This window comes from Myiozetetes cayanensis, unplaced genomic scaffold (genome assembly GCF_022539395.1).
Source record: "Myiozetetes cayanensis isolate MyiCay16 unplaced genomic scaffold, myiCay2020 scf10, whole genome shotgun sequence".
NCBI classification, from domain to species: Eukaryota; Metazoa; Chordata; class Aves; order Passeriformes; family Tyrannidae; genus Myiozetetes; species Myiozetetes cayanensis.
In genome coordinates this window covers 12,053,447-12,068,664 of record NW_026086605.1, presented here as the reverse complement: position 1 = coordinate 12,068,664, position 15,218 = coordinate 12,053,447, and the positions used below count along the sequence as shown (strand labels likewise).

The 15,218-nt window shown below is 38.0% G+C and overlaps 1 protein-coding gene across 1 annotated transcript in view; it reads right to left on the bottom strand.

Moving 5' to 3' along the window:
• CFAP43 (cilia and flagella associated protein 43) overlaps positions 1-14,807 on the bottom strand; it is a 40,586-nt gene extending 25,779 nt beyond the window's left edge. The window contains 12 exon segments of the mRNA XM_050305316.1: positions 198-278; positions 1,358-1,474; positions 2,591-2,722; positions 3,439-3,515; positions 3,947-4,009; positions 5,623-5,773; positions 8,264-8,414; positions 9,404-9,571; positions 12,326-12,422; positions 13,230-13,483; positions 14,711-14,783; positions 14,786-14,807. Of these exon segments, the coding sequence (XP_050161273.1) occupies positions 198-278; positions 1,358-1,474; positions 2,591-2,722; positions 3,439-3,515; positions 3,947-4,009; positions 5,623-5,773; positions 8,264-8,414; positions 9,404-9,571; positions 12,326-12,422; positions 13,230-13,483; positions 14,711-14,783; positions 14,786-14,807 (1,386 nt within the window).
• Between the last annotated feature and the right edge of the window lie 411 nt (positions 14,808-15,218).

Here is a 15,218-nt window from a genome sequence, read left to right as displayed (position 1 = left end):
AAGTTAAACACATTATTAGTTCAATGAAACATTCTGAAATATAATATTTTTTAAGTCTCATTCATGGGTTGTTCAAAGACATTACTGAGCTTTCACCACTTATTGATCCAAATCTGAGGTATATTATGTTATCAACTGAAAAATGTTTTAAAAAAAATTAAGTATCAGTCACTATATAAGCTCCTGGTTATGTGTACCTCCATATCAAGGTTTAGCTTGCCAAGGCAAGTTCCATCTTCCAGGAGCCAAACTTGTACTTCACCCGAAACTGTTACAGACTGTTGAACAGAGAAAAACATAGTCAAAAGAGGATGAAATAACCAAATACTCTAGAAGTGATTAGTGATCTTCCATAGAATATAAATTCAACTGATCCCTGAGCACAGCAGATCAAGGGTTACTAGTTTCACTTGAGATTATCTAGTTTTTCCTCTAAGTCCATGTGTTGCAAGTTACACCTGCCTAAGGAAAACATTTAGCAATTTTTGTGAATTGTTGCAACTACAGGAATGGTCTTTAGCAGAATGAGACAATTTAGGACAAAACAAGTAAGCTGGATCAATATTAGCATTCCTACCTTTCTGCCAGCAATAGAACAACCTGCTTACAATTTTCTTTGCATAGGAAAGGGCTTGAGGAGAGGTCTTGTTTTCTCACATGAAAAATGATGCCCATAATGGTACTTGAGTTCTTATATACACGATTTTTTTTTAATTCCACAGTAAGGTAAGGCTAGAGATCACTCAACCCTCACATAACTCATACAGAGTCAGGTAACAGATTCAGCCAACTCAGTTGACTAAGACCCCAGGTCTCCTAGGCTGGCCACTTGAAGAATTCATGGCCTGGAAATGAATTGCTGGCTAAAATATATGTCTTGCAGGAGTAAAAGACATAGGAGGAAAGCAAAGAATTTCTCAGAATGGACAGATTCATGAGTAAGGCCTTCTTTGTCCCTGGACCCAGGACAGAGGTATCTCTCAGGATGGTCCAATTTGTGCAGAAGGCTGAAAAGATCAGTAGAAATTTCTTTTTCCAGCATCAGTTCTCTGAATTGAATCCACCTTTTGCTCAGCTATCTTCCCAAACAATAGTAAATCACACAAATCAGCAGCTGAAAAAATACAACATTTTAGCAATTCATAAATTATCCAACCTGCATTCCAGGGCAAATTCTGACCCTTTTATAGGTTATACCTGAATTAATGCCATTTAATTCCTTAATGAGAAATTATACAACTGTTACAAATATCAGGACCATCCCAGTTTCTGCAAGGCTTTTAATTTTGTGCCTTCCCCCATATTTGTTACCTGGAAAGAGCCAATATTCTATACAAAAAGCAATACAATTTCTTACCACACAGTACTTGTTCCCTGGAGTAAGAAAATCAGCTGCCAGAAAACAACTGCTGCATGTGTCCAAAAGTTTGACAGCTTCTCCACTATGGGCAGGTTTGTAACTATAGACTGGTCCCTGACAAATAAAGAGAAAGGGTCCATCACTGGGATATGAAACTTTTCATTAAAAGCTTTCACACACTTTAACAAAAAATATCCATCTTTCTGAGCTTCACTCTTCAAGTTTCATATTTGACTCTAAACTGAGGTAAAAATTGCCCAGTAGGATTCTTCTGAATTTAGTGAATTATATTAATTTATGCTAGCTGGAGATGAGATTAGTTCATTTTAGAGTGATCCAGCTAGTCACATTTTCAAGTTTGTTTCTCAAAACTGCTTTAATAAAATAATTTAAACCTACCCAATTTCATGTTACTCCAGAAATTAATAAATCTTCAAAACCAACACAAAACAAAAATCATAAATCTTTAGCTTTAAAAGATGTTTTTATCTAAATATCTTAAAGCCTCTTAGAAACAATTTATAACTAATATTGACAGAGATTTTAGAACTTCTCTACTCATTTTACAAAAGGAGAGTGAAATCAGAGAGAGTGTGAGCAAAGTTACCATTGCACTGCTGTTCTGTACACAAAACCTCCTGACTCACACACACACTACAGAAACAGTCAAAGAGTTTTAAAAATGACCATTTAAGTTATTTACAGTCTGGGAAAACAGGTAGAATTGGAGTATTTGGGACCCTTGTGTAAGATTTCTGGACATCAGGCTGGTTAAAGAAGGATCTTGGACTGGGTTGCCAGACAACTTCATGTACATGTGGAGAACAACTACTGCAGAGTCACAGAGGTCTGATACAACCCAGCTACACTTTTCTTCCTGTGCAGGCACATCAGCCCTAGAGTTCATGCTCAGTAGGTCCCCTATGACCTGGACACACAGGAGATTCTGAACATGTATACTCCACTGTGTACACACAAGTATTTATTTCTGTTGGGAAATCCCAACATTAGGCACCTTATATTCTACCATCTGTAGGAGGCAATTGTTCTGTGCTTCATTAAATGTCTTCCCAATTTTCAGTAAAAACACAGAATGGACTTTGTCCACCTCTGATATAATTTGTTGACTTGTGTGATTACATTAGACATTTCATACTAACAGTATCAGCACACACATAGAGAACCCCAGGAACATCCCATTGTGCAGTGCTATTATCTCAAATGCTATACCTGGTCAGTGGCAAGCAGAAGACTGGAGTAATCAGGAGAGAATATGAGGCTAGATATGGGTTGTGAGATATCAGCACAGACTTTCATCTCATACTGCAGATCTTTGATGTGATAAAACAATAAAATGCCATCCTGTGCAGAAAAGTACAAATCCACATGAGGTCTATGTCACTTAAACCATCTGGCAAACTGAAGTGCAAGAATTTCTGAAAATCTCTAAAGTAGCAGTGCTTAACTGAATCCCATCACTAACGCTGCCATTTGTCTTTAGTATCTATAAATCTGAAGGACTCTTACTCTGGATAACAAATCTATTGAAAACGAAGGTGTTCTTTAATACAGTTCTTAGTAACAGCCCATGTTTGATAACAACAGACTCTCTCATCAGCTAATACTTAAGATCTCATATTGTCCTTTTTGAGACAGTGTAAGAATTTGTCCCACTCCTAAGCAGGAATATACAATGACGTTGTCACACTGGGTTAGATATTGAGTTAGATTTTGCACAGAAGAACTTGGCAGTTCTCTTGGCCATTTTCTCTCCTTTTCTATATTTTGTCCATCCTCCTATCTGGTTCCTCTACAATATTCTTAATCTTTTGTTAAAAACAGGATTGTCCTCTTTTGTTGCTTCTTTTGACTACAAAACTGGAATCTTTTCACATCCTATTCCCCTGTCTCAAGTCTTAACAAAGAAAATATAGACAACACCAGACCTTTATAGTCCTGCAGTCCTCCACGTTTTTCTAACTCCTGTTTTTGTGGTGAACTCTGCAAATATACTCCATTCGAATGTTCTTTGATCTTCACACAATAAGAGTAAGTTAAAAGCACAAAGGATGCCTTACCCTTCCAGCTGCGTATAATCCCTCATTACAGAATGCCATGGAAAATACTGGTTTTTGCAGATCATTTAGTTTGCCACCTGAAGGCAGAAACCCAACAAAAAATACCAAATTTAATTTTTTTTTGTACTGTGGAGCTCAAAACAAAGTGTCTGAAACAAACCCAAAATCCTAACTCCGATAAATTACAAGTGATTGCAGTTCTAAAAAAAAGTTGCTAAAAGAAAGCAGTAGGGAACCTATTCTAGCATCAGTTATTCCAATTTAAATGAGAAAGAACAGAGATTATTCCAGTGCTGCTGTTTCTCCTGAGGTTTTTAATTTGTCTGCCTATTAGCACAAAAGCTATTAATCTTTTGTCATGTAAACACACATAAGATTGCCAACAGCGTGTCTTACAGAAACCAGTGTGAGATGAGTTTTTCTAACCAGCTGTACTCACATATTATTACTCCCAGACATCAGTGGTGCTGCCCAAAAATCTATTAGCTTGATTTGAACATGGAAATACCTTTCTTTTTCTGTACTTCTCTACGAACATATGACACCACATCCGATATTTTCTGCATGTGCTCTGCACAAAAGAAAACGATTTATAATGTCAACCTTGTTTGTATGTTAATACTGCAATCAAAGTCAGTTGCATCCCACTCTACTGAAAAAAAGGCCAGGTTCCTTACACTATATTAAAAATGTGCATTCTTCCCCAATTTCTACCATTTCTGCCATTTCTGCAACTCAGCAAGCACCGTTCTGTGATTCAGCTTACAGCTGTGAAAGGGAGATAGCAATACTTGCCATGGAGAGTGGTACAGATGCAAATTTATCTTTCTTCTAGTGCTAAGTTATGGTATTGCTATTTCTAACAATGATTTATTAAAAAAATTTGATATACTTACAAAGGAGACTTCAGCCAGTCTGAAAAAAATGCAAGTGAAATGCTGGGGCTGCTTATGATTCTGTTTGCAACACCATAACAGGAATTCAGCATGTGCTTAAAGATGGACATGCACTTAAGCATTCTGCTAAATAGATACAGACTGCAGTGTGTTTTAAATTAGCAGAAGCTTCAGTATAATGTAAATACAGACCATATTTCTATACAGTTTTAGGACAGGACTTAAAGAAGACATTGCAGGCCAAGAAAAAGCCCAAATGGCAAATATTCTTGTTGCCTTCTACTCAACTGACAAAACCCGGTTCTAGTCACGCCTCATCTTTTTATTTTTTGATGATTTTCAACTCTTGATTTGCTAAATTTAACACTGATAGTTTCAAAAAGAGAAATAATTCTGGTTTGTTGTTTGTTTGGGTTTTTTTTGAAGCTGCCTTCCATTTTGGTGATAACTATCAAAAGTGAAAGTCAGAGATACTTGCTACAGCTCAAAAAAATTATATGAAAAAAAGAAGAAAATAAAATGGGGAATACATATAGGGCAGACAAATCGCCTTGGTGAGTTGCAGTCAATCAGAGGTCCTCCCATTCTAGAATAAATTAAAAGCAGATTTCTTTGTTTGAAGCCAAAGACATCTTCTGTTCACTCTCTGTGTTCATATGTTCTGCAGTAAAGCCTGGTAGTCTTTACAGCCTTGTTTTCATTCTAAAACAGTCTGTGTAAGAGCTGACATTAAGGAATGCTATTAAGCAACAGTACTTCAGTTTTGTTGTTTAAAGACTCATAATAAGTCCTCAGAGATCACTTCTAACAACACCTAACACAGCAAATGAAGATTATCCAATATTTCATGTAAAATAAAATAAATTATAGGTATTTAACTAATAGCAATAAGACTGTGTCTAGTTGGTATATGAATAGTTTAATGTCAATCTAGTATGGTGGTTAATACAATCTGGGCTCCCGGAAATACAGTTAATTTTGTCAATTTTGATGTATTTAGAGGGGTTGAGGTTTTTTCCTTTTATCTTTTTTTCTTTTTTTTTCCTTTTTTTCCCCCCAAAGAAAAGTGAAAGTCAACTATTGGGAAAGAATTGACTAAAGAAACACACACAGAAGCTCAAAAGACATTCTCAGATGTTTACCATACTACAAAAAGAGGAGGGTTCTGCTCTATAGCTTTATAATTTCTGTAAGGTACACAACAGGACAACAGAAGAAAGCACAAAAAGCTTTTACCCATCCACTTTCCTCCCTACTTGAATAAAACACACACACAGATATTTCTTACCAGGTGGGGGTTTTGGTTGAAGAATAGAAACACTGTGTTTGTCAGCATCAATTGCCAAAATATATCCTTCTCTACAGCCCATGTATATTTCTGAGGATGCAGTCCAGCAGTGGGCAGTGGGATGCACGAAAGTCTTAATACTATTTCTAGGCTTCAGCATGAAAATAGACAAGTTCAATCAACAGTTGACAAATACCCTTACAAGCAGTTACATTCATTTCAAGGCAAAAGAAAAAAAGATCATTACCTCATAAAGTCTGACCACATAAACATGTGGTTCTTGCATACTTGGCACTACTAAAACACATTTTGTTTGAATAGCTTATCTTACTGTATAACCCAAATTGCTCTGTAAAACAGCTCTTTCATCCTTTGTGTCATCTGCAGATTAGTGCTAGAAATATCCCTGACCCAGACTTCCTATGTGCCTTGAGTTTCATTTTGCTAAAAAAACTCTCATAAATCTGTCAACCATAAAACAGGAAGAACAGAACTTCTCCACCAAATATTATTAAAGACAGATACAACAGTAACAGGGGACATAAAAATACCCCTCATAGAAAATGATAGAAAGAACCAGATCAAAGAGAATTCAGGGAGGGGAAGAGGGGAACAAAACACAGGAAAACCTTGGGAAAACATTTAAAAGAGACAATTCCAAGCACCATGCATGTGTGCCAAACTGGTAAGGACACCAGTGAGCACCTGCTGTCTCACTAAAGGTTCTATAAAAAGAGAAAATATAGATGGACTTGTGATGAAAACATAGGGCAGAGATTCACAAGTACCTAGACTGCATTAGCAAAATATGCCAATGATTTGCTATATGATTCTCGGTAAGTAACTTACTATTTATGCTTACAAAGCATTTTTAATTTCTCAGGGGAAAAATGTTACAGAAATAAAGTACATTAATATTTATGTTATAAATCAAATAGGACTAACAGTAATAAATCTATAGCAAATAGGGCTTTACATCACGCAGAGAAACATTTAATATAGGCATTTTCACTGATTTTATGAGGCTTGAACATCACAAATCTTTGGGAAGGTTGTAACTGAGCTTCTGCAACACTGAAGCTTCCTGTGTAAACACAACTTCTGTAATATTACTTTGTACCTGCTGTCCTGACTGTCTTTACACATTAACTAGATAAAATATGCTAATCCTAGGATGAGATTATGTAAATCCCAAACCAGGTTGCTTCTTGAACTGTGCATTGGTAAGGTGGTGCATAATAATAACCACAATCATAATGCTGTCTTTTTTTGAACTTCTCTCCCTTTTGAGTCGCACCTCTTCAGGGGGAATAAAATCCATGATGGCTCCTTGACATCAAAACATTTTATAAAAAGACAATGAAATCAAATTGGTGGTGAAGATGAAGTGGATTCAAGTAGGCTTGTCATGGAAAAGCAAATTAAGAAAATTCAGGTCCCAGCTTAAAGAAATACAGAAAACAAAACTAAATCAACCTAATGCAAGAAAAAAAAGGATTGAAAGCTGTAGGATATTCCAATTTCTTTCCCTCTGCTGCCCCGCTGTGGTTACACTTGGGTACACATCCAACCTCAGTATGTGGTTGTAGAGTATGGAACACTGACGCATTTCCAAGAAGCATCCAATCACACTGGCAACGGGCTTCCTTTTCTTGCTTGCCTCTCACACATTCCTTAGGAGCAGGATACAGCATCCAAGGGCCAGTAGAGAAGAAAATACCTCCAAGGTATTTCCAAAAGCTGAGGAACAGATTTTGGGCCAGAGCCAGATAACTGCTCATGGACATTTGTATTGGTATGCAAACCATCAGTGACAGTGACCACTGATATATCTGCCACAGCAGACTGTCATTTTATAAAGACAGTGAAGAACAGTGGTTACAGCACCTCTATTTTGGACAGCCTGGTCCATTCCAGCAACTGTAGTCTGACGATATCAGAGGAACTCAGCAATCAATGGCCTTAATCTTAGAAGAGAATCCTAAAATTTGCAAGTTAAATGTTTTCACACTTCTAGTTGGTACTCAGGTGAAAGTAAATTTCAAACAAAATGAGAACACTTCTGAAGCCTCTCAGAAGAGGCATTTCAAGGGAGGTTAAAAAGTAAATGATCTAATACAAGTGACACAAATGGCCAGGTCCAACACTGACAGTGGTATGGAAAGGTAATTCAGAAGCAGGGGTTGCTGTCTGGAAAAAAGCCTTCAATGTTTCTATATCTTGAGACATTTTGAATGTCAAAAAGAAAGCAATCCCAAAGGGAAATAAGGATACCTGAGGGTTACTAATAGTTTAGAATAAGAATAGGTTTTCAAGGTTTCAGCAGGTTGTGTTAGCTTGGGCATAGTTAAATGCTGACACACTTCATGCTTCTTCTGGGATACAGAAGTACCTCCACTGCAGATATGTTACTGTGCTAGGGCCTGTGTCAGAAATCTCAACATTGCACTGCACTAGGCAGCAGCATTGTGCCTTCTCCATCTCTTGTCAAAATGGATTTCAAAAATACTGTTGAGATAACAGATCTATTTACTGGGTTGTACCTATTTAACAAACATTAAAATTATTAATTTATTAACACTTATTTGCATAGAAAGTATAATGACTTGGAACAGTAAAAAGGAAAAAATTCAATAACTACCACAAATGTTTCTGCTTCATCTCCTACCAGTCCAGCAATGGCTGAAACTGGCAAATCAGGGCCATGGTATGGATCATCACTACAAGAAACTGGGAAAAACAAATCCTCATGAGGACTTATGGACCCTTGTTCATCGGGGAGTTCCACAGGGCTGTGAAAAAGTAAAAGACACAGTCTGAGGAGAAGAAATATGTATAATAAATGCTGATACAAAATGGAGAAACGTGTTTTCAAAGTGGGCTTTATTTCTGCAAAAGTAATGGAGAAAAAGGGAATACATATATATCTTTACACATGTATTCCATAATGAGAAAAGGCACAGAACCCTTTGGTGTTCTTTTCAGATTGCAAATTTAGGCCTTGTCTATACTTTCATTAGTATCTGTGTCAGTGGAATATGTTGCTCATATTAATAGTTAACAAGATTAAACACAGTTGGGAATGGCAGAGTATGGGAATGCCACTGAAAAAGCATAGGTGCTATACTTGGAGGACTCCAACTTGAATGATACATACTACTTTTATACCAACCTCAAAAAACATTTTAGCATAGAGAAATACTAGTTTAGTGTGCTCAGTGAATTGCATTGACAGAGCCACTCCCTCTGGATCTGTAAATTAGCCACACAAGTTGGAAATTACTTGGATCTCGGATCTTTGTTCGCGAAGCCTAGCCATGATGATGATGGAAATTACATAGAAAACTGATACTGCTTTTGGTACAGTTTTTGATTACAACAACATATTGTTTAACTATACTTACAAGGAGGAAACAGATCCAAATTTGATGGTTTCATAGCCACAAAAGCAATGCTCAACACAGTTACTTATATAAAAGCAGAGCAGGCACTACCTTGATTCAGTCACACGGCTTTTCATGGAGGCTGCCAAAGCAGCTGATTAGTATGAGCTTCATGGTGTGCATAATCTGGTCATGTGAGCGGTAAGAAATGAAATCATAAATTCAATTCACTTGATTGACTAGACGGATTCATAGTGCTTATGATTTAGCAATTACTGATTGCAACTGCTAGATGAACTGAATTGGACTAAATCCTTTGCAAATAGATGTGTTGCTAGTCTTGGTTATTAAAATATACTTCTACGTTTTATTCTCAACCTAAAGGGTGTTCCACTTACTTTCGCTTAAGGTGATGCTCGTCCTTAATCCTTTCAACGTGCCAGATGGTAACGGAGCTCTCACCAACAAAACACAGTTGTTGCCAGTTTATAGGGTTAAAACTTAAAGAGGTTCCTGTTATCCCTGGCTGAGACTCACTGCACAGGAGGATACTTTCTTGCCAGTTCCTTCATTAAGGAGAGTAAAAGAAAATCAAATCCATTAAATAAGTAAAAACATTCAAGCCAAAGATTTGGATGTGATTATGACTGATGTTCAAGATCCAGTTTGGAAAACAAATACCTTGTCACTGACAAAAAATTTCTGATGCCAAACAAGTTATGTCCTCTTGAGAATGAAAAGGATGCGGTTAATTATCCACACATAAAATTATTACCACTAGAAAAAGAATAACTAACATTTTAGAAACATTATCATGCACTTCCTCTTGTGAAAAAAACAACAGAGTCAAGAGAAATGGATTTTTTTTTCAACAGTTCCATCAGTGACTACCAAATGGGCCTAAACAATTAACTCTTCAGCACCCCAGACTTGCTTTTACAGTCCATAACATAATGACTGTAATGGTTGCAGCAGAAAGGTATTATAATTAGGAAATAAAACACAGTTAGCCTGTGATTATCTATGGATTAATTACTTAATTAATACAGTAATCGTGTTGTGAATGAAGATGTACAAGCCATGGCTGCATGAACTAACTTGGGCAGAAATCACAGCAGAATTTGTGAGGAGCTGTTATGTATAGCTGACAGAAGCCTGGGAATCTGCTTTTCACTGACTTTTCCTTTGTCTAGTATATTTTACATTTTGTCCACAAATATTTTATGTTCTCCTCATGCAATTTGCATGTTTTTCCATTATGCAGATTAATTCTTGATTGCATTTGCACTTTTAGGTGGTGTCCAAGAACTGATTAACATAATTTGAAGAAAACAGTTAAAACTGTTTCTTAATTTCTTAGACAATATATCTGACTGTTAATCTAAATAATATTTATAGCTTTAGTTAATTTGTCATTATTGGTAAGAGGAAAAAGCCTAAAATGCATACTCTGCTGTAAATGGATTCAGTATAATCCCATTATTCTGGTCTGCAATAAATTCACTCACAGAAACAGATCAGGATGCAAGACAATGGTTAACATTGACAGCATGTGCAAAAAATGAGAAGTATTTCACACATACACAGTAACCCTCATTAAAATTACATGAATCTATAGGCTGCAATTCTGAACTTTAAAGATATCAGTGTAGATTTCTTTCTAAAAGTCTGTCAGCGTGTTCTTGTCTCATACCTAACAGATAATGCCAACACTCTTTTACAGTAGATAATTTACTAAGATCTGAAACTATATGGTACATGTATCTGGAAAAGAATCTGGCATTAAGCCTCTCCTTTAAACAGAAAAGAATAAAGATCTAGGGATAAAATATCTCAGACGAATGGCAGCTTTTAGTCATCCATAAGCTTTATGTATTTTGAGACCAACATAACTTTCAAAATATCTCTTGTATCTCTGATTCCAAACTAGCTCCTTAAAATACAGGAGCTGTGCAATCATCATACTGTAATGACACCTTAAGAATGCTAAACCTTGAGGTTTCTATCATCTGTATACACACATTTCTACAATGAATGCACCATATAATCCAATTACAAAAAAATGAAGGTTCTGATTTCACAGTAAATTCACACACCTCTGTTCAAGTTATAAATTCTAAGGTTAATATTGTAAAGTAATTGTATTTTGTCACTAAATTCTTTCTGACTGGAACGTAGGGTGGTTTTTTATGACAACTAGGTGCTGATACTTGTAACAAACTGATTCAAAGTGGTTAAAATTGTTTTGCCTTGGAAATTGCCACTACTTCAAAGCATTTAAACATTTCTGGGTATGTCTGGTTTTAAGAATAATCTAGAGAAGTCTGTCAAGATGGTGGATTTTAGTTTAAGTGCCCACAATGAACATGTTGGACCATGTGTGTTATTCCTGCTGGAAGTGACAAGTGTGTCAGCTCTTGAGGCCAGTGAGGCTGTCTTGCTGGTTTCTAGTGTGATACACACACAGACGTCCTTCCTGAACAGCAAACATTATTCTTCTTCATAAGGGATAAAGAAGAGGCATCTTTAATAGTATCTACTATCATTACTAAAATTCAGAAGTTACAGGAGTTTCTGCAGCTTCAATAATCATTGTACAAGAGAAGATCATTAAAATGGGACTATACAAACTATTCCTTACATGTCCTTGCTCGTCTTCCTTCTACTCCACCCTCCCACTCCATAGTCAATGGGAGCTTGCTGACAACGGAGGCAAGAGCAGGACTGTATTCTTACAGTATAATTAAAATATTAAATATTCCAACTTTTTGTGTTTGCACCATGTTATATACTATTTTTAAATGACAATGACCAGAAAATTATGTTCTAATCCAGTGATCCATGTTACTGTAATCACTGAGCAAAATTATAAAGCCAGAACTAAGATCAAGCAAAAGTAATTAAGAGGACCACTGAACAGTCCAGGGGGACAAACCAGCACAAATCAGCTTTAGAATCCTTTTCCTCTTTTCAGCAGGCAACTTTCTTCCACAAACAGCATGGTGCTCAACTTCCAACAGTGAACAGATAGTTATCAGGCTGAAGAGTTTGGAAGTACTCCAAACCACAAAATTTGGAAGAAGGTAGAAGATAGGTCTGGTAAAATTAACAGCTATTTTGACTAGTGGCTACTAATGCTAGAAAATAAACAGCAATTTTGGTTACAGAAAGTTTGCAGACAACAATCAATCAGGAAGAAAAAAGAGATGAAGGCAACTAGGATGTGTTCTACATTTATTGATATATGCTAAGAAAGCACACACACAAAAATATGAATTAAATGCAAATGGTATTAGAGATTTTTTTTTTTAAACTCTTACCATACTGAAAGAACAAATTCTGGGATGGAGGAGTAACTGGCTAGATACGGGCCTGTGAAACTAAACGCAAGTAAGGTGTAGTCCAGCTGAGCACTACCTGAAATGTAAAAATAAAGCACATGGTCTTTTATTGCCCCAGACTTTATTGTACATTATCACAAATACTCTTCTCACTTCCCTTATATCCACTTTAATTCTTCAAAGATATTCTTCAGGCCCTTGATTTCTCTGCCTCTCTCCAGACTCTTCTTTTGATTTGATCACAACAATGTTCCCTATGTATGACTTCTTGGAATTTTTTCAATTTTTTTTTCAATAATACCTTGAAATTGTATTTTTCCCCAAGTACCCTGAAATCCTTTACAGTCATAATTTCACTCATATACATTAAAAAAGCAAGTAGTATGAGCTTTATTTAAATTACAAGGGAACTGAAACATGATAGGGTAAACAACTTAACTAAGGAGAGAAATGTTATGAGGCAGTCAAAAATCTGTATTAGATCTCAGACTCCACCGTTTAACTGCAAGAACCCTCATTGCTTTCACACCTTGGGTTTCTCATGTGGCTATAGGCAGTCTGCTTGGGAGCCTACTGCAGTATGGGTTTTTTTGCTCATTATAACTATACTTTCCTAAAACTAATTCCACTTAATTCCTTTTGTTTTCCTTTCAGATCAGCTTCTTTATGTATTGTCATATTCCTCCCCAGCTTGAACCTAAGTAAAAGCAGTGCAGTGGAAAATTCCTTCCACTGCTTTCCATGAATCTCATCCCGAGTCAGTTCCCTGTCACACTGTTTTTCGAGTCTTATAAAAAAAAAAAACCAAACAACACTTCAGAAACTGGATTATTAAAGTATTGTTTTAATGAAATGGTGATGAGGAAGGTTACCACATCACTACCTTTTAATTCTGTCAGTTTATTCAGTTCTGGGAAATGGTGGATATGTATGACGGGATTCAGCTTCCGGTCGGAGAAGGCCACCACTTCACTGCTGGCGTTTGCTGCGAAGGCTCCCACAGGGCCTGTCTCACACTGTAGTGCTGTTGTCTTCTTTGTTTCCAGGTCCAGGAAGAGGATGTAATTGCCACGGGGGTAGCAGACAGTTTGATTGTTGACAAAGCCAAAGTTCTTGTTTGAGAATCCCTGAACCCAACTGAAAATACAGCAACTGAACATTAAAACACTAATCGGTGACACACATTTCTCAAAATAAAGGGAATGTTGTAGCCTAAGTTACACTGAACCCACGCTTGGGATTTGTTAGATTCATCTCCACAACAATGCTGTAAAACCACAATAACTTCAAGATCTTGTATTAAGAGTCACCAGTTCAGTGTTTTCAAAAACATAGGGTCAATCTTGCCCTGATGGAGCACAACAGACTGGTGTAAAAATATGGAGAAACGTTTGTATTCCTTTCAGTTTTCACTAAAAATAAAATTAGTTCACAGACTCTGGTTACGTCCTCATGTATCACAGTAAAAGATATACCCCTATTCTGAAAAAATTGCAGAGCTACAATCCATACTTGGGACCCCACTGTGTTGGTTTAACCTTTTTACACTTCCGTAGTTCATCTCATCCCCATAAAATAAAAAAATACGAAGGCACAGCTTGTGTTTATATGAACCAACCAGGAGGACTGTTCTGCTTTAAAGACACCAGTACTTTAACATGGCAAAACTCTGGAATGTAAACAGGATGTGTTACACAAGGACTGAAATAAATTACTGAAGCGGAGTCAGCTTATGAACTTACAACACGTCAACAAACTCATAACTGCCTGCAGATGTTTTTACCTTTCAGAAATTGTGTGGATAAACATCAGGGTCCTCCTATCAAAGGCATTTATCACTAATTGAGGGTGCCAGTTTAGCCTGCCAGCACCACGGCAGGCAAGTTCCAGCAGTGTACCAGGCACCCTCAGTGCACAACACCGCTGTTACCACCTTCTCTTCTGATTTCCGTTCAGAAACGCCTCATCTCTGCTCTTCTTCCCATGAGAGCATTTGACTGGGAGAGACCTCTGCTCTGCAATTGCCAGAAGCACTTCTATGCTCTGTTCACGAACATAAGTCAGCCACGGGATCAGCTCAGCTGCTGACCCTTTGTACTTAGAAGATGGTACTACAGCCTCACCACCTCTCATACTTACAAACATATTAAAATTACTAGTCTCGAGATATTTACGTCCAGCAATAACTTCTCGTTATCTTTTCTGAGGAGTTCCGCTCTTGGCCTCTTTCGCTACACGCAAGAGGAGTCAAGTGTAGCCCAGAGGGGAACGGGAGCACGTGCTTTCTTCCCCTCTCCGCCCACGCTGCCCTGGCAGACCCCACCACCGCGGGGCCCGTGTGGAGGCTGTGCCGGCCGCCCCCACCTCACTTCCAGCGCGTCCCGGCCGGGGCCCGGCCCCGCCGCCATCGCCCCCGGCGCCGCTGCCGCCCCTGCCTGGCAACAGCAACGGCGTCCGCCATTGGCCAGCCTCGGAGCGCACACCTGATTGGCCCGCGCTAGTGCGCCAGCCAATCACTGAGCGCGGACGGGTATTTAAAGGGCCTTAGCGGCAGCAGGAGGTACTTGTGGTCATGGCCGGGTGAGCGGTGTTTTGTTCTCTCGGTCACCCTGCGTGCCCCTCCCTGCTCCTGGGCCAGTGTCAGCTGCCCTTCTGTTAGTGAGGCAGTTGGGCTGTTTTCCTGTCACCTCTTGTGTCTTTCCTGGTGGACTTGTTTATGAGGAACACCTCCTTTCCTGGAGGTGTTTACAAGGCATCTGGATCTGGTGCTGGGTTTAGGGGCTGCAGTGGTGGTGCTGGGTGAACAGCTGGACTTGATGATCTTAGATGTTTCTTCCAACCTTAATGGTTCTACAAGGTACTATGGTTCTTC